The sequence below is a fragment of the Chlamydotis macqueenii genome, chromosome Z (assembly GCF_036417535.1).
Source record: "Chlamydotis macqueenii isolate bChlMac1 chromosome Z, bChlMac1.mat, whole genome shotgun sequence".
Classification (NCBI taxonomy): domain Eukaryota; kingdom Metazoa; phylum Chordata; class Aves; order Otidiformes; family Otididae; genus Chlamydotis; species Chlamydotis macqueenii.
This window is the reverse complement of record NC_141593.1, coordinates 75,094,287-75,114,153: the sequence shown is the minus strand read 5'-3', so window position 1 is coordinate 75,114,153 and position 19,867 is coordinate 75,094,287. Positions and strand designations below refer to the sequence as shown.

Below are 19,867 nucleotides of genomic sequence, written 5' to 3'. Positions count from 1 at the left end.
ACTGCTTGCAATCAAATGAAAAATAATGTACCTTTGAACCAGGTACGAGCTGCTGGGGAAGCTTATCAAGGCACACATCTTCACTTTTCCCTGGAGGAACTGACAAAAACACATAGGCTGGACAAGACCTGCAAAGGCCAGCTCTTACTGCAACAAGCAATGCTAACGTTTTTCATCTAACATATCATCCAGATTAAGAAAAGGGCTTTGCACTGCATTTAGACACAGTGCTTTGCAACTGCCTTCCCAGGTTTCTCCAGTGACAACTCTGCTTGTATAACGGAACAGTAATTTCATCTAAAGGATGCCACGTGCCAGCGTTGTGTCCCAAACTGTGAAGGGCGTAAGGCAGGCAATGTAAAGAAGCAGACTTTACACCTAAGCCATCTGTCAAAAGAGACTGAAGCCCCACGCTTCCCTCACCTGCAATGCCACAGAAGACAAAAATGAACTACAGTATTGAGAACAGCATGTTTCATGACTGCAAAAGATTAAATCACAAAAAAAAAAAAAACCAAAACCTGTGAAACAATTATTTCAGGTCATTACATGATTTGATAATGGTGTGGGGTTTTTTCTCCCTGCCTATTCAAAACAAGTGAGCTATGACATGACCAATATTCTTCAAGCAGTTCTCCATATAGCCGAGTTGCCCAGGCCATGAATTGGTTTATTAGCAGTGCAAAAAGCCTCTTTAGTCAGTAAACATCTGTTCAGTGATGCATTTGGGTTTTGTATTTACAGAAAATAGCTCACACACTGGTTTTGTACTTTACTCGCTTTTTTCCTGCTGCAAATTCAACTGCTTGTAGCTTCCATTTATCCAAAACATTCTCAAGATGTTTGTCACAGCTTGCCTTTCACTTAAAAATCCATGGGAATATTACAAGCAATACAAAACAAGAAACTACTAGTTCTTATGATTACCAACCCTTTAGAAATTTCTCACTCCTCTGTTCAGCAATTTCGTTTGCAGTACTGTTTACTCTTGCTGTAACCATTTGGCTTCTTGTTTTGCCACTACAAGCCTTCCTGTCCTTGCTCACTATGAACCTTATGAGCTAAGGAACACCAGTATATGCATATAACTGTTCCCTGTTTTAAAAAAATCCTCAACATTAACTATATGAAAGCATCCTCTGATCTGAGCAACCATCAGCTACATATAAAGATCCACAAAACTGACAGCATTTTATATACCTTTGCAAGACTTCACTGAGTTCATCCCAGCTGAGTTTCTACTCCTTAACTGATGACATAAATCCATAATTCATTTAATCATGAGAGCAATTAGCAGTGAATAGCTATTGACCAATGTCACTAATAAACCAGCTACAGCTCACTCCTATATCCTTTACAAGTTAACTTATGAAGACAGTTGTACTTGCTGTACCAAGGAACCCAAAGTACTATTGTATTCTATTATGGCACCACACACACTGAAACAAAAAAGCTGAAAGGTATCTCTTACTCTTGATTTCTGCTGAACTACAATCACAGGACAAGCTGACAAGAAACAGCCAACCGGCAGCCAAATACCACAACCAGCAGTACCACAGCAAATGCTTGGGGTGGTAAGAGATCATAACAGGGCCGAAAGTAGAGAGTAACACAACTGTGGCGCAAGAGGGGTACCTGAGAGACCACAACTGATAGGACGTTAATGGCAAAAGTCATTGCTAAAACAGAAGGGGTATCAGCACTGCAATGGCTTAGTATAAGGAGAAAGAGTTTGAAATATTATTTATAGAGGTCCTTAAAGACAAAGGAAAATGGCCTATGTTGCCTGTAATGATGGAGGATCAGCTAGTTGGGGGATTCAGCCCGGGAGTTATTCAATCACACTAGTGAGCAGGGAACATGATTTTAGTTCTCAATAGATTTGAAAGAGAAGGGAATTCCACCTATCAAAGTCCAAGCCAAAGATAATATTGTAGAACTCAAGTGAAAACAGAAGCCTGAATGCCACAATCAGAAGGAAAAAAATTGCAGACATATTACAGGGGAACAAGTAGCAGACCTACCTGCAGCCTAAGCAAAGCAGTGCATGATGAAAGTTGTGTAAAAATTGCCTCCCACATTATAGGCCTAAGCTACTGTCCTGGTTTTGGCAGGGATTAAGTTAACTTTCCTCTCAGTAGCTGGTGTGTTTTGGATTTCGAGTGTGAAGAACGTTGATAAACACCCTGATGATAGGAGTTGTTGTGAATGAGACCAAGGACACCGTCCTGCTTTCCAAGTCTCGCTAATGTGCAGATGCAGGGAGCTGGGAGAAAGACAGACAGAATAATTGACCAAACTGGCCAAAGAGAGTATTCCATGCCATAAATGTCATGTTCAGTAATATAAGTGGAGGCTGGCCAGGGTGGGTATCTGCCTTCCTGGCATCCATCTTTCTCCCTTGTTTTGCTGGCATCGTTCCCTCTACCTTGCTGGTTCCCTTTTGCTCCTTTGCTTGCCACTCGGTTTTGTTTCCGTGATCCCTGCTCAGGACGGGCTGTATCGGTCACTGGGACATCAGGTGGTGAGAAAACATATATTGTTCACTTTATATATTTTAATATCCTTATATTCTGTTATTATTGTAGTTTTCCCTTGTTATTTTAGTAAATTGTCTTCATCTCAACCCACGAGTTCTCCTTCCTTTCCAATTCTCTCCCCCATCCCACTGGGGAGGGGGAGGGTGAGCGAGAAACTGTGTGGTAATTCGAGCTAAACCATCACAGCTACTAGGAGGAAGACGTTATGCTCTGCGAAAAGAATAAAGAGAAAAAAATCTGTGGGCACAGACAACAGGTTAGTTATCGTATCATCCTGATTTTAGACTGTTGGCCAGACATCAAACGAAACATGAAAAAAACTAAAAACAGTGCAGATTTGTGTGAAGTGATGCTTTGGATCGAAAGTTAAGTACTTGTGATTGGTGTTGTGGTATCAAAGAACGCTACAGAATAAAACGTTACACCAAAAAGGGCAATTGGGAAAAAAATAAAAAGAGGACCACTGGGGCAATCTTAAGATGTGCTAGATTTTTTCATGAAACAAAAAAAGGGGCACAAGAGAAGAGTAAGAACAACCAAAAGGGAAAGTAGCCACAAAAACTATTTCAGAAACACCAGTACAGCCCAACTTTTAAAGCAGCCAGTGTTAAGAAGGATGGGCACTGACCCTTGACTAGGAAGAGCCTGGAGAAAAAAAAACAGTGTGCTCCTGTAAAAACATTCAAATTTTCTGAAGGAAAGCATGTTTTCTTAGTTTTCTAGAAAGAAGGAAACTAAAAGCGTTAAAAGATTTTCCTCCTGCCAGGCCAGCACTTGGAAACAGATGTTACTAGCAGTTTGGGAATAGAACAGTACCCACCAGAACAGTTTGTTCTGTATCAGTTTCCGTAACCTACTTTTAATTTATGCCTTGCTTTTGAAGGAAGGTTCTCCACCAAAATTGAGCTCCAGTTTAGTGTCCTTGAATAGTACTTCTTAGTCATTAAATGTGTCCTTGAATAGTAGTTTATAGTCATCAATTTTCATGGACAATGGCTGTTGTAACATTGGCAATAAGAGCATTTCCAATATGCTAGAAGCAAATGAACACGAAACCATGTCACACATTTCAATACACTTGCTTCCATGAGTTTTAAATTACCAAAGGGGAAGTTTGTAACTTGTAACACAAATCTACACAACAAATTAAACTGTTTTTTAAAGCTTACTCAGGTTGGCAAACACCAGGGTTTATTCCAGGCGATTAAGCAAAATCTTTACAAAAAGATGGAGGAGTCTAACTTCATTTCAATCAGTGGTAAAATATTTATTAAGGCTAGAATTCCTCCATTCCAAGTATGCAATTTAAATAAACTGGCTTGTACTAACTGAATTAAAACTCCATGGTAGAAATGAATCATAAAAACAGCTAAGTAATCTTAGTACAGTACCATTTAGCTTTGCTTACTGCTCATTACGTTAATATCCATGGACCACATCTTCCACTTACACCACAAACTGCTTTCTTGGGCACAGCTCAAACTGCTTCTCTTAAGATGGTTCTTCAAAGACCTCTGCTGCTGCATCAGTCATTTAACAACTTACTGCAAAATTTGCTTCATTCTTCCTACTGCAAGATCCTGTCTACAGCCACACATAAATGTGTGAAACTCTCTTCTCCACAGATCTGCAGGATAAGCAAACTTTTAACTACCACTGTACTGTATAAAACTTATCACTTTTAAGACCAGTTTCCATTGTGTAGAATCATAGAATCATAGAATGGTTAGGCTTGGAAGGGACCTTCAAAGGTTACGTAGTCCAGCTCCCCTGCAGGGACACCTCCAACCAGATCAGGTTGCTCAGAGCCCCGTCCAACCTGGCCTGGAATGTTTCCAGGGATGGGGCACCCACCACCTCTCTGGGCAACCTGGGCTAGTGCTCTACAACCCTCATTGTAAAAATTTTTTTCCTAATATCTAATCTGAATCTACCTCCTTCTATTTTGAAACCGGTACCCTTAGTCCTGTCACTACAGGCCCTACTGAAGAGTTTCTCCCTGTCTTTCCTGTAGGCCCGCTTGAGGTACTGGAAGACCGCTGTAAGGTCTCCCTGGAGCCTCCTCTTCTCCAGGCTGAACAGCCCCAACTCTCTCAGCCTGTCCTCATAGCAGAGGTGCTCCAGCCCTCTGATCATCTTCATGACCCTCCTCTCGACCACGTGTATTTTATTTGCACTTTATTTCTGACTCAAAACTCTTTGCAACTATTCTACACTAATCCATAGAAATAATTTCTACCATAATGAAGCACTCCTTAGGCTTAAGTAGTAGCTCTTGGTGACTATAGACCAGACTAAAACACTTAGACCTTTCTGATGACTTATTTGGCTCTTGTTTCTGATAAAAGCAAATTTAGAACAGCAGCACCCTGCCACTCAGTTGTTTTTTCCTCTCTGTGATGGGTGTTCCTTTGATGTAAACTGGGCTGTGAAAATGTACACAATACCAAAATAGAAGCACCAGTAAACAGTGTGAACGACATAGCTGAGCCCAGACATAGCTGTGGTGGCAACAAGAAGAGAATCGGAAGACAGAAGCACAGAATTCCATAAGGAGGAAATACACACATTATGTATGTTTCATTTTTGTAGAATAAAGGCAGAGAGACACCTGCACCAGTACATAATACTCACATTTGGTCTTTGTATATTTACTTAAAAAAAAGAGAGAGAGAAAAATTGCAGGAAAGCATATAGACACTTTCAACTCTGTCAATGGAACCAGGCACTGATCCAGATTATGACTGCTCTCATAAAGCTGCAGTGGTTTATATAAATTAAATTTATATATATATATATTTAATAACCATCAGTATAATCTCTGTGCTGGAGGACACCTAGGCCATATCACCTTGGTTGCTCAGTGTTCTAATATGCAACATCCAAAACCAAACCATCCCCCGAGTTACTTGGACAACCCCTGGTACAATTTTTACACAACACGGGCTTGCAGTGAGGAGAAACACGCTTCTTTTCTCTGCTCTTAACCATTCCAAGCTGTACACCTCCTGGGACTATTTTTCTCTCCTATCTGTACCCTATTTTCTCAAATTCCACAGTTTGCCGCTGCATTGTAAAGACAAACAAAGAGATGAGGAGCCTTCTTGAAATACAAGATCTAGTTCCCATGGTTTAGTCAGAGAAGTCTTCAAAAAATTATAGAAATTAAATCTTTCCCAGCAAACGGTTGATTTTCACCAGATGTTACTAGAAAAGGGCAGACAAAGAATGAAATTACCAGGTAATGGACAGTAACAAAAACTGAATACTTCAGACCACTGAATATGCACTGACATTAAATTACGCCCTGTATAAAAGCACTTTTATAAAACCTGAAGCCCAGTTAAAAGCACAAGAAAGCAGCACGTGGGAACCACCTAGATGACTATTAAGTACTTCAGGGCCCTCTAGTGGTTAAATCTTTGATACGAGAAAAGCCACGGAGGATTGGTTTCAAAAGAAGGCTACTGAAGTGTACTGAAGTAAGGGGTTTTATTTTTACCTCTCCCATGTAATTAAGGGCATTTAGGCTGTAGAGCAGCTTAGTAAATTACCAGAAAGGGAAAAAAACCTACAAACTAATATCTGTTCACAACATTAGCTAATGGATGGTACATTTCGTTCTTAATAGAAATGAGAAGTCGCTAACATTCTCAGCCGTGCACAACCAAAACAAAAAGAAAAAATGACACACTCTCTCAAACCTGCACCAGAATTACCTACTGCACAAGTAAAATACTTGTTTCTGAAAAATGTACTTGCTTTTTCAGTTTATTACATCATTTTACCTTCCTCTGGCTTCTATAAAACTGTCAGTACACAACACCAGCAACAAAATAACAAACCAACCAAACAAAAATAAGAATTGCTAATCTTCACCATGGTATATTTAGAAATATTTTGGGTATACTCCTATAGAACTGATTTGCAAAGGAGAAAGTTATCAAAGTAAAAGGATTAGCAAGGCAAAAAAGTACATCTATTGGCAACTTGAAAAGGTCTGTTTGTTTTTTTTTTTTTGCAAGGAAATATATTGATATTGCTTGCTTAGTACTATCTACTATCTAATCAGACTTGACCTTTTCAACTCCTTATGGCTTTGCAGTCCATACATGAGCTGTGGGAACAGAAGAGCCAAGTACGACAAGAGCACACTTCACTACAAGCATAAGCATCACAACATCACCGAATGATGACAAAGACAGCACTTTCACAAGCCACGTTTTCTTAAGATGCCTAACAACAAATCAGACTGTTTCAGTCCCTCCTCTCATACACACATGCCCTTGAAAGCTTGATAGCTCAATACAGCAACATCTGTGCAGGTTCCTATAATGTACCACAAAATCAGCTTTTCCTGATGAGAACGCCTACCCACCAGTTCATGTGAACTTTTTTTGGTTTTTCTTCATAAAAGGGGACAAAGAAGGATTACACTGGCAGTTGGGGAAAGGAATGCTTGTGGACCAGGCTGATTAAGCAGCTCAGCCACCTGAAGCATTAGAGAAAGAGACGAGATGATGACTCGGGCAGAGTTTAACGAAGTAGCCAAGGTACAGAGTTGACTTTCTGTCAGATGGCTACTCTCCATGTGACTGAGATGCATTTGTCTATATTTACAATATGGGATGTTGATGATATTTGTATCTTTCCCTCAATAAAAAACTTGACCTATGTAATACATTCATTTTTCTTTGTGTGTTAACAAAACTTAAGCTAAAGAAAGACAAAAGAAAAAGGAAAAAAAAAAAAGAAAACTCACTATTTTCTCAGAAAAATTGCACCTGCAAGATTTTGCAAATTCATCACATACATTCAGAGGATTACTTTATCCTTCATCTGTCATCCTACAAAAATTACATCCTATTCTGTCTTTATTCCACAGCAAAACTATTACAGAAAACATGAAATGAATTTACTCTTGAAATACAAAGAGAACTCAAAATATAAATACACGATCAGTCACAATACTTCCAAGTCTGTACCCAAGTTCAAGATAGTGTAGTAGGACAAACAGAATGAAATATCAGTTGTAAAGGTTTTCTACACCTATCTGTATTAAAAGTTTCACGCATTTTAGAGATCATAAGACCATGACAAACAAGAAAAACAGCCACATAAGACCACTTTCAGATCCCAAAGGCAAGTGCATGAGCTCTGATATAAACCCAAAAGATCACACGATTTGGAGTGTGGGAGCAAGATGATCTAAATGAAAACAACAAGTGTTTAGACACACAAATCTTTCATAGGCTTGAGATAGGAATCATGAATTTCAGGCTAAATAAAATTTAAGAATGAGTGCCCAGAACTCAGTGGCATTTGAAATTTCAACCCAGCAGCAAACTACAGCCATTCTCTAACAGGCCTTTACAGAACTACACATCCATGCTTGCTTCTGGATCTAAACTCTTATCAAAAATTATGCTATAATCAAAAGAAAGGCAAAAAAGATTAACAAAATCCCCATAGAACATACCTCATGGAGGTTATACTGTTGATGAGCTTTTCAGATTGGTCTGACAAGGTAGATGGAAGTATTATTTCAACTGGCTGCAGGCGCAAAACCCGACTCTCTAATTCTAAGCGAGACGCACAGTCCCGAAAACTGTCAAAAATTACTTCTCCAGTAGTTGGTTGGATTGCCTGTCAAATTAAAAAAAAAAAAAAAAAAAAAAAAAATATATATATATATGTACACACACACACAAATACATGCATTGAATATTTAAGTTTTCAGGGAGTGTTTCAGTGACTCAAATTGTTAACCCAGAAAGAAAATTTACGGTGTATAGCACAAAACTATACACAGCATCCACAAGCTTAGTGAAACCAGCAGATTAAAAAATATAATTATGTTTTCAAATCCACAACATGGTAATAAATGCAAAAGATCACCACAATTTTGGTGATCTTGGTAAACAATTACAATCTTTAAAACTGTGAATGTGCTCTTGTTATCATCACTTCATCACTGCTCAACTTTTATTAGCAGGCAAATCTATATAATTGGAAACCTACGGAAGGTACATGCAATTCAGCCTGCAAACTAACTGTCATCCTACCACATGCTTTTGTTGTTCCCTCCCAGCTGCAGTGTGACATTCAAATACAAGCATAATTAAGATACTTCTAAATTCATGAACTAACAGCAGACTGGGCTTCAGTTATCACTGTATTTTGTCAGTTAAACAATCCTGGTTTTAAGCTTCATTATTAAAAAAAAAAAAACACAAATCTGAAGTGTAAAGAGTAAAAAAGCGTAGTCTCTTCATCTAAAGAACAGTATTCTGTAGAGGAAAAAAGTGCTCACAAGCTTTAAAAGACTGACCCTAAAAATGTGTAAACTTCAAAGTTAGTCAAGCATCTGAACTAATTATTTCCCTGTATTTAGTTAAAACTCAGCTATGTTTTCAAGTGATATGGCAGCAAAAATAGTATCAGGAATATTCAACTGTCAGCTCCAGACCTTTTCTGTAGTTTTCAAATTCAATGCCATCACAATTCACACACACATGATATCATACCTGAAGTGCACACTGTTACAAAAAACCTAAACCCCCCAAAAATCTAAAAGACAAAACAATCACGAATTTAAGAAGGTAACCACCCACGTCTCAGAAAACCCCAGCAAAACAATCCTCCAAAAAACCCCACATGAACCCTTCAATATTGATTCCCCTGTGAAACTAACTCACCATAATGCCTATAAGAGTATCACCTTTCTTCCTGTCTTTTAAGTTTTCTCCGTTTTCACAGATACAGAGGAGGTAGTTATCAGGGACATCTGTTGTTACCTCTTCAACATCTACAGAATCATCGAGCTTCAGCAAAGGGTTCACATGTAACAAATGTTAAAAAACAATAGTACACAGATTTTGGTGCATTATTCACAAGTCCTTCTAGATCTAAGTCTTTCTCAACTAGATTTTGTACTGGGCCTTCTAGACTAAAGGTCTATTTGACTTTTATTAGTTTGACTCCTACTAAGATTTTAGTGAACTTCAGATGACTGTCAGCAGGAAGACTGAAGCCAGTAACTGTCTTCACAGGATGGGCAGTTACACAATGCACAGATTTCATCATTCCATGCAAAGGCCATCTTTGGCTACGTCTGTGGGTCTCCCCATCCAAACAAGAATAGCTATGTCAAAAGTTAAACCAGCAGCTGATTCTGCACGTGGGCTGCTCCACCTTGTCATTTTGACTTTGTGTCCACAAACCACATGCACCTAACAGAAAAAACTAAATGCAACAGGTATGCAGCAACTGAAAAGCAGGCAATACCCTGCGTTACACAGAAGTCTACATCTTAGCAGGAGTACTAGGTTAGTTGCATTGAAAACTTGCTGTCTATCTATCGACCAGGTTGGGTCATACTGCTGAGTCTGCTTTCATTGATTTTGCCAACAATTACAAGAGAGTCTGTAAGTACACTAGAAGTTTTAAAAAAAAAATCTCAGGGCTCTTATCTGCTGCCATGATCTACTCCTTAAGTGCAACCTCACAGGCATTAATCTAACAATCTTTTTAGCTCTTGGTATCTCGTAAGTACTAGTTTGAGAAATTAAAGAAAAACAATATGAAGTAGATAAGGCGAGAGACAGGAAAACAAAAACTAGAAGGAAATTAAGACAACAACTTCACTGGTCAAAAGCCGTCTCTACCTCATTTTTGCATCTTCTTTGTTACAACAGTCAGGACTTAATTACCTAGCTAGATTTTTAATAGTCCATTGATTTAATCACCTTCTTGTCACTTAAAGAAAACTGTTGACACCAAACAGTCAATTCTTACTTCACACTCTTCTGAAACACTACTGCTATGCATTCTCACTCCTGTGAAGTACCTAGTTGAAGAAAAGATCTACAGAACACTACAGACTTGGGAAGTCCACTCTCTGACTTCAGAAAGCAACTACAGTAACCACAAGCTCTGCTGTTTCACAACATACCTAAAGCCCTGAAGAGACTAAATTCTTTATAAAGCCAGCACAATGTTTTACAACATAAAATTAAAGGAGCTTTATTTCCTGCTGCCACTCTTATGTCAGTCACTAGCGACTTGTGTTCAACCTAGGTGATAATACTAGAATTATGGCCTCTCATGCACCCAAGATCAGAGGGTGAAACCAAATTTATTTGAAAAGGATATCTTCTCCAATAAGCGTAGACTTTGTGTAGAGAGCGGTCAGTTTCCGGCTGAAGAGAGAGCTTTTGTTTTCTCCAGCAGCCTTCAGTGCCGCAGTTTCCATTTGTTTTATTACTCCAACCTATAGGCATACAGACAAGAAACAAATAATAAATGATTTCTTTTTTTCTTTTATAAATGTGATCTTTTAAAATGTGCAAACAGCAAGTGTATCATTAAAGCTGAGCAGGATGGGCAGAATCTAGCATCAATTCTACTAATGAGACTATAGCGCACTGCTTTTCTTTATGCTCTACCCACTTCAAACTGCCCTCTCAACTTCCACTCCTGTGCTTCTTGTCCAATCTTGAAACAATTTAGCTAGGGTTCAACACTTGCCAGTGAATGGTTGTCACAATCAATTTAAATTCAACAAGTCCTTTTCTCATAATCAGGAAAAAAAAAAAAAAAAAGAGGTACAAACAGAAAACCACAGAATTACAGGGATCAACAACAGCAGGGAAAAGAGGGAAAAAAATGAGCTGGGATGAGAAAAATAAGGATGTAAGGAAGAATGAAAGAGAGAGTGGATATATAAATTTATCAAACACAAAGGCTTGATAAAAACTGAGATAAATAATTGTTCTAGAACTGTTCTAGAAAACATTAAGGTACTTTTCTGTAAAACAGAGGAAGTCTGAATCTACTTAAATTTCATTACACTCATCAGAATAAAGAAATTGAACCAAAGGAAAGTTAGCCATTTTAATTGCAAAAACAGGTGATAATGAGTTTCCTACTTCTCAGCTGAAGTGAGACTCTCGTATAATTAAGTGCAAGTTCTTTCAGTGATATTCTGTACTCAACATCATCTAACAAAAGCCAGGGATAACCTTATATCCTTTTGCTACAAGTCGCCGCACATGGACAAACAGCCTGTGACTCGGTATACTGGCAGTCATAAAGTTATGATCCTGATGACAATAAATGTTCAGTTCTTTAGCTGCAATCTGCAAAGTACAAGAAGAAGAGTCAGCCAACAGTTCAAAATGCAATACAGGAGCTCATCTCTATGACAACACTGATGCACAATTACAATTAAAAGTCCGCTGTCAAAACAAAAACATTACAGGAGAAAGACCAGAGAACTGGGCCACTCCACCTTCCTGCCCCAGCATGTTGTCACAAACAAGGGATTCAGTATCACAGACTTCATACGTTAGATTACTGCACTGCACCTTGATCTTTACCACCACGAGGTAAAACACCTACAGAACACTAACAGATTATGCAACACAGCTCAATAAAGGGTCAAATAATTTTGAGAACACCAAAAATGCTGAAAGAATGGAGTTATTTTAATTGTGTTTATAAAGATGCTATTAAGCTAGCTGATAATTAAAATACTGAAAAATCAGTATCAAACAGCAGTGAAAACTAAATACTTCACAGAAACACAGTAACATCACTTGTTAGAATGTGACAGTCTAAGGTATGATTTGCATTTGCTTTTCCACCCCTTAGCAAAAGGTAGGAGTTCACTGATCAGGGAAAGCAGTCTTAAGCAGAACTGCAGTCAAACACTGAACTGTGTACCTCAACAGTCTATTTCTATTTCAGGACTATGAGTGCACCAGCAAACAAGTAGACAAATTACGCAGTACAAAGCCAATCAGGAAAATTAATTCCCAGTAACCAAGCAAAGTTTCTCACTGGTCTCAAGCGTGGAAATAGCACAGATGAAAGGTTAAATTGGTAGCAATGATTTTTGGGACAGATCATGAAAAAGCTTATTATGAACCATTTATATACTGTCACTTCAAAAAAAAATGTTTGTTGCAAAGTACTTTCCAGTTCCTACAGATCTGGCATGTGTAGGTGCTGCATCTGAACATGTATTCAAGATGTTCTCTGCACCCAGGATGTAGCAGCTATATTCATCTACTTTTACACCACTTGCTCCACTGTCTTCCAAACTGAAATTCTCCTAGTAGATTTTTGGGCCGTGATACAGTATTAATCTCCGAAAGTGTTTCAACTTTAACTCTGACAAGTAATTATTCTTAAGTTCTCCGTACACCGGACAGCAAGCACTACCATATGATTACAAAATAATAAATGTTATTTTGGTAAAAACTGTATGCATAATGGATAGTACTCAATTTAAGTCTGCAAAGAGTTTTCACCTTGATTTCAAGAATTTAAAAAATCCACAAAATTTATGCCCCAAAAAACTTCCTTTCTGGAAATGGTCAGACCTGGTACAACAATAACATGATACAAGTATCCTTCCATAACCTTGGTAAAAATTACCTCTGCATCTTCTCCAAAGAAGCGATATTTGTATCCACATTCCACACATAAAACAGCATCTTTATACTGTTTCTTCATTTCTATGAATTGAAGTTCTAGCGGAGTGTAAATGCTTTTGGTTCTCTTATTAAGACTTGTATCTGAAATATTTTGAGTATTTTCATAAGACTTAAGAGATGCAGAAAACTGACTGAGATCACAGCGTAACTCCTCCTGTAAGTAAAAGGTGGAAAAGTATAGTTAGAAACCATCAAATAAATCAATTGCCTCTGTAGACCTTGACTCACAGCGACCATAGAGCTAAAGATGGTTTGCGCAGTAAACAGCCCCAAGAACTGCAGTAAAACTGTTAAAGCAGAATATAGAGAATACAGTTTATTTGGAATTAAAAGGAATTCAAAAGTAATGAAAGTCAAAGATTTTGTATCGATCAGTTGACTGGCTTTACAGCAGTCCTTAGACATCTCAGCTGAAATCAGATCCCCATTGTATCATGAGCTCTCAAAACACAGATCAATAGACACGCAGGCTGCATGGACTGGGCAGTCTAAACTGGCCAGATACAAAATTTAGGATTAATTACCACTCTAATTTACAGACAATAAATAAACTGCTGCGCAGAGAGATTAATGATCTTCCCAAAATCCACAGTAAATCAAGAAATAAACCAATTCAATATGAGTCTCAGTTCACTCTCTCAAGCACCAAAACCGTATTTCTTCTCCACTCTCTCCTTCCTACGTAAGTTCAGCAAATCTTCTAAAATAATTTATTCTTAAATACAGAAAATCTATATTACAGTTTCTAAAACCTTTAACAGTTAAGGCTTTGAGTCCACTCTCTCTGCGGTTTATAATTTACAAGGACATTATGTAGCCTATGCTAGCCAAGGTAGCTCTACAAGCTGTTCTGTATTGTAAGCAGGGTGACGGATTCATTCTTTTAGAAGTCCAGCGAACAACACTGACAAGGTGTGCTTTACTTACAGCAAGTAAGCTTCACTTACATCACAATATCAAGTACTGATAGAATTCATTAAAAAAAACCAACAAGCAAACAAACAAAAAAGACAAAGACAACACTCTCCATAGGTTTTTAAAGCCTAGGGCTATACAAAACATGATTGATAAGGTTGTTCTGTGAATTTCTGTATCTGCGAATAAATCCAGTAAACTTCTAACAGCTGTCCCATCTAGATTACAAGGAATAAAGTCAACAGACTGTTTAGAAGCAATGGTAACTCAGAAGACACAAAAAGACAGTACAAATCATACACTTTGGGTTATGGGAATGTACAAAGAATCCAGTCAGAAAACAATGGAAGAACACTTAGCTGTATTGTTAATTGAGAATTGCAAAATCCACAGAATCACACACAGTCAAGGGAGGAACCGTTTGACAAGCAGACAACATGGCCCAACACAAACAAGGCTGCATCATGCCTAGAACTCAGATGACCGCCGTGGCTTAGATGTCTCTACTGCAAAATCCTCAGCCCAAGGATTCAGTGCTCAATCCAAGGTTTGTGCCAGCCCAGCAACATCACCTCATCTCATTTTACAGAGAAAATTGTGACAAAGTATGTGAAGTAAGGTCATGAAAGAAAGTAAAAGAAGTAAAAATACACATGGAAGCTGAACTCTTGAGACAGTAGCAAGTTAGCAGCTTTGGGAATTTAGAAGAAAATTACTCACATAAAAAGGTTATAACTCCAAGAAAAAAAGCAAGACACAAACCTCTAAGATAAGCCTTTCCAAGGAAGATAGACTAGTCCTTCCCCACCTGACTGCCTGGCCAGCACAGACTCAGTAGGTGTCTTACAGAGAAAGACGATAGTAGTGCTCATGAGTCCTCACTACATACCGACTACATTGAGAAAAAAAAAATATTGCTCTTTCCTTTTACTTTGTAAACATCTTGCTTGCAGAGCCCCTCTGCACATAGCTAAAGCTGACCTTCCTTGAGATCTAGGAAGAGAGAGTTAACAGCTGTCATAACCTTAGAGACAGTCTGAGATAAACTGGACTCAAGTGCTGTTTCGCAACAAGCGCCTAACTATACGAATATTCAGCGCGAGTACTGCTATAGAAAGCACACCAGTGTTAGTGCACTGGAAATCAGCTTTGGAATAGGAAGGTACAAATCCTGCACCAGCTGACACATGGAAGATTAACAAACACATCTGTTCAAAGATAAAGAGAAAGCTGAATTCTGCAGAAACAACCATCTTAGGCCCACAACTTGGTGGAGGGAGAGTTGCACAAGCCTTTGCTCACCAAACACACATTTCTACCGCCGTTGCTGTAACACGCACATTTTTAACTGACAACCTATACCAGGAGCATGCTGTCTCCAGCTTCACTGAAGAGAAAGTCACTAAGATAAAAGAAAAAAAACACTCCCCATGCACGTTTCACCTGTGTGCATATGTAAAACATATTTTATAATTTCACCATCTAGAATTGGTTCTCAAACATCTGTGAGACATACTGAAATATAATTTATAGATGAGACCAGCAGGTGCAGCATCTGGTGTCAATGTAACTGGATGGACAAAGGGTTAGAAATCAGTAAGTTTTAGCAGATAAGGGTTTGAAAAACAGGGACAGAGAAGGAATCAGTTTTCTGTGATCTCCAACTGACTGCACCTACATAATCTCATTCCCTTATCGCAACAGAAATCTCTTGCTACAAGCTGTTCACTCCACTTTTCTTATTTTGATCTCATGTTCACACAACCCAGACACTCTAGTTTAAGGTCACGACCTTCAGACAAGGAAGGTCAAATCAACTCCACAACCTTTCAAACAACCTCCTTCCTTCAAAAAGCCAGATGTAAAGCATTGTTAAAGAGAAGTTGAGTCCCAACGCAACGACACTACATTAAGACAGGAGATACCTTTCAGAACCTCAATACTTCAAACTGAGCAAGGTGAGCCCAAAATCCAATCAATTAACTAACGTCAATTAGCCCCATAGTAGAAGAAGAAGCAAGGTAGTACTGCACTCTTATCAACATGTATCCTAGGCATCGTAATGATAATTTTTCATGGGAGCTACCCTTTCCTTCTGCAGATGAACAAAACAGTGATACCTTTAGTAGTTAACATTTATTAGCAACTGGATTAAGCTACCTCTCAGTAACAATTTTAAATCATATTTTTGCAATATGTTAGGAATTTTGCAGCCCATATCAAAACTGATCAAACTGAAAGAAAGCTGAGCAAAGGACCACACTGAACACTTGTCATTACAATATTACGGGTTCCTTCACAACCACAAGACACACTGACAGTGTTTCTGCTCTCTCATTACTGGTTTTTTTCAGTTTTATCACTGAAGAACTGTAAGAGGCATTCTGCTCACTATGCTCAGAGTTTCAGGAAAACATCTGTACAAAAACATTGGGTACTGCTGCACTACTTCATGACAGAATACAAAAAATACAGAAGGAATCTGGTGACAAAGCTTGCTTTTTTAACCATAAAAAGTAATCTACACAGCACCAGACCAAAGCTCTACGTACCTTCTGAGCAACCTTTGGGCTATCATCCCAAGACTGAAGAGAGTTTTTCAGTTCTGAACTTCTCCCAATAATATTCGGACATTTTTCCAAAATCGGAGATTCTTTCTCCCGAAAAGTATCCTCTCGGACTCTGTTACACTGCTGGTCTGAATCACTGCAGAATTCTCTCAGTCTGTCCAGAGTTTGCAAACATATACGGGGCTTTTCATACTTCTGAGGCTCTTCTTCAGTAAAAACACACAACAAAAACATATTAGCAACTTATATTCTAAAACAGAACATCTATTAGAATGACACCAGTAAGAAGAGAATGCAATCATTTTGCTCTGTCTCTCCCTTTCCTACACTCCTTCTCCTCTCCCACTGCAGTATTTCTGCCAGCCTGACAGAATTGTGCATGTAATCAGCTTGGTTAACTTCCCTGGAAAATCAATACTTCTCACTTGCATGCTTCTTCATACACAGGAAGAGCAGCACAACTGTTTTCTGGACTGATAACTGCAAAGCCACAAAATGAACCAAGAATACTGGGAGATGAGTGGTATTTTTTCAGTAGATTTTAAGCAGACAGTATTACTAGTTGATGGTGTCTTAACGATACTTCAAGCCACCATACCCGCAAAACTTAACATAATTCCCCCTTTAAAAAAATTAGAGGTTAATTCTTTCCAATGATGCATAAGTGTAATGAACTTTATATTCACTGATCTGTTTTCCACTAGCATCACTAATTTGTTAAATTCTTGGTTCAAAGCTAGATGGAGCACAGGCAATTTCAATGTAATCAAGTGGCTGCAGTTTCACAGTTAAGAGCACTGCATGAGAACTAGTTACTCTGAGGTAGCCTTTAGGTATCCCAGTCACAGGCCAGACTCCACAGAGCTCTCAAGTATCAGTCATGCTTCAGCCTGAGTCTAAAAGACAGACTGTTAAACCAACACAGAAAGGGAAGTTGCAGCATTTCTGCCTGGGCATCTGGACTTCACTGGCTGAACAACCTGTTAAAGCTGAGTCAGGGGAAGGGGATTTGCAGAGTAATTCAAGGCTCAAATACCTAGCTCCAGAGACACAGAAAGGTGTTTTAACAGTATAGTCAGTATGTTATAATGGCTCTTCAGAGACGTATCTTACACTCAGGAAACAGTCCCTAAAGCATCCACAACAATTTTTTTTACCTTGGATATTTTACATCCAATATTTATTGGATATAAATGCTTGAAGGTTTGTTTAGAGTCAACTCACTTTTATCGTGACTCTTCAGTGGGTTACAGATGTCTTCTAGAGTAACTTGTCGTGTCTTGGTCTTCTTTTCACAGGGTTCAATGCTTTCAGTTGATGTTCTCCTTTTTGTGCCAAATTCAGAAGCCTGAAACATAAATTAAACAAAGAAGTTCAGTTACTTTATCTGTTTGCCAGCCTCTATGAAAGACAACAATGCACTGAAGGATTTCATAAAGAGGTAATGCCAAATGCAAAATTAATTTACCATACATTAAATCTCTATTTTACCTAACGTTCGGGTTTTATTTAGTGAGCTGGGGGGGGCAACGGTGTGGCTAAACTATGACATCTATTTACATTTTTTGTTTATGAAACAGTTCTTTTAACATTCAAGGCTATAAGAGGTAGAGAAATGGTGCATTCTGTGAACAAGTGGGCTGTTGGGCTAGAAAATAAACACCTGCAGCTACCATGACTTCAAAAGTCAGCTTGGAGCTACCTCTGTGGCAGAGAGCTGAACCAGCATTTAACAGACTCATCATACCACAAGCCACCACCTTGTGTCTGAATGAGCTCCCTTCTGCAAATCCTCACTCCCACAGTTCAGAGCCCTCTTCTTGCCAGATACCAGCTATTTGCCTCCAAGAGCCACTACTTCCTATGGCCTATATCCCGATGATGGAAGAGTATCTTCTCCACACTACCCTGGAAGTGTTAATCCAGACTTAAAAGATTTTCCTGAACTATCTGTAAACACCTAGTTAGCATCATCCTGGGTTTTTACAGAATACAGTACTTTCAACTACTGCTACTTTTGGCACATGCACTTTTAACACTTCGTAAACAGAAAATTCATCAATCTATGTTCATCGTTTATTCAGTTTGACAGAATGCAGGAAGTATGACCAAATACAAAGAAGTAACTTGCAACTGCAACAACGTATAAACATACTACCATTTTACTTTGCAGGAAAACACACAATAGGTGCTTTTAGCAGCCGGCATCCACATTTCATGTGGTAATCTCAGATGGTTTAACCGTAGTACTGCGGAAATTCAGTTTCATTACAACAAAAGCAGGACTTCCACCCTCAGGAATTAAGCCCATAATGACTACATATCATACCCATAGGCACAGCCCACAAGTGGCAAAGAGTTTCCCTTCCAAGTCCACTGTTATATACCACCAGATTAACGCTAATTAGGAAGCGTCATTTCTGTGTTGACAGAAAGCAGCAACCACACATTTCAAAATATATTTCGACTAAAGATAACAAAAAAAGGTTGACATGAGACAGAAGTGAAAAAAGCATACACCTTTCCAGGGCCAGAAAGGGCTAGAAATATTAACTGCAGGGAAACTGGAAAATATACATAAACTCAGAACGGAACCCAGTTGCTGAGAGATGGCATTTTTTTCCCAGTGTGACATGGAGAGGCTGCTGGACCACTGCAGGCTCTCTTGGCCTTGCACAAACAGCAGACCAAGAGCGGTCTGAGCTACATGATCTGGACCACGAGCTCAAGCCATCGCACGCCAGGTGGCAGAACCCGTGCCAGAAGGTCCAACGCTACCGGAAGGCAGCGAAGCCCCCACGACACAAACCGGCAGGTCGGCTTTGCCAAGCTCACCGTACCCATGCCAAGCTGCAGCTCCTACAAAACAGGCACGTCCTGGCTGTTTCCCGACAGACTAGGTACGGCTGTCCTCTGTTACCAGAGGCAAAGATGCTACAGCAGGCGCTGTTAACTGGAAGGCCCTGCTGCAGGGGCTCTCCGTGCTGCAGGGCCGCGGCCAGCTGCGGCCGTCCCTCACCGCCACGGGGTAACAGACAGGCCCCGGGGCCCTCGGCCACCACCACCAGGGTTCCCGCAGGGGCCGCTGCGTCCCGGCCCAGCACCCTGCGCCCCAAACACCGCCCCGGGCGCACCGTCTGCCGGGCGGCAGCCTGCTCCCCGCCGCTCCCCGCCGCGCCGAAGAACCTGCTCAACACCAGCTGCTGCCCCCCGCTGCCGCTGCCGCTGCCGCCGCCGCGATCCCGCCGCCGCCCCCGCGGCATGGCGATAGCGGAGCCCGGGCCGAGGCCGCGGAGCACCGGCAACACCTCCCTCGCCGGATGCGACGGCGGGCGCGGGG

General features: G+C 39.7%; 1 protein-coding gene across 3 annotated transcripts in view; it reads right to left on the bottom strand.

Moving 5' to 3' along the window:
* Positions 1 to 19,858, bottom strand: part of MSH3 (mutS homolog 3) — a 118,128-nt gene extending 98,270 nt beyond the window's left edge. The window contains exons 1-8 of one of the 3 annotated variants that reach the window (XM_086769896.1): positions 19,662 to 19,856; positions 17,752 to 17,875; positions 16,510 to 16,733; positions 12,984 to 13,196; positions 11,564 to 11,680; positions 10,695 to 10,812; positions 9,239 to 9,384; positions 8,020 to 8,186 (exon numbers count right to left, since the gene is read on the bottom strand). In XM_086769896.1, coding sequence (XP_086626022.1) covers positions 8,020 to 8,186; positions 9,239 to 9,384; positions 10,695 to 10,812; positions 11,564 to 11,680; positions 12,984 to 13,196; positions 16,510 to 16,733; positions 17,752 to 17,875; positions 19,662 to 19,790 — 1,238 coding nt within the window. In that variant the 5' untranslated portion in view covers positions 19,791 to 19,856. Of the gene's footprint in view, positions 1 to 8,019; positions 8,187 to 9,238; positions 9,385 to 10,694; positions 10,813 to 11,563; positions 11,681 to 12,983; positions 13,197 to 16,509; positions 16,734 to 17,751; positions 17,876 to 18,685; positions 18,920 to 19,661 lie in introns of those variants that run through there. The other 2 variants (XM_086769897.1, XM_086769898.1) reach the window with 2 other exon arrangements.
* Between the last annotated feature and the right edge of the window lie 9 nt (positions 19,859 to 19,867).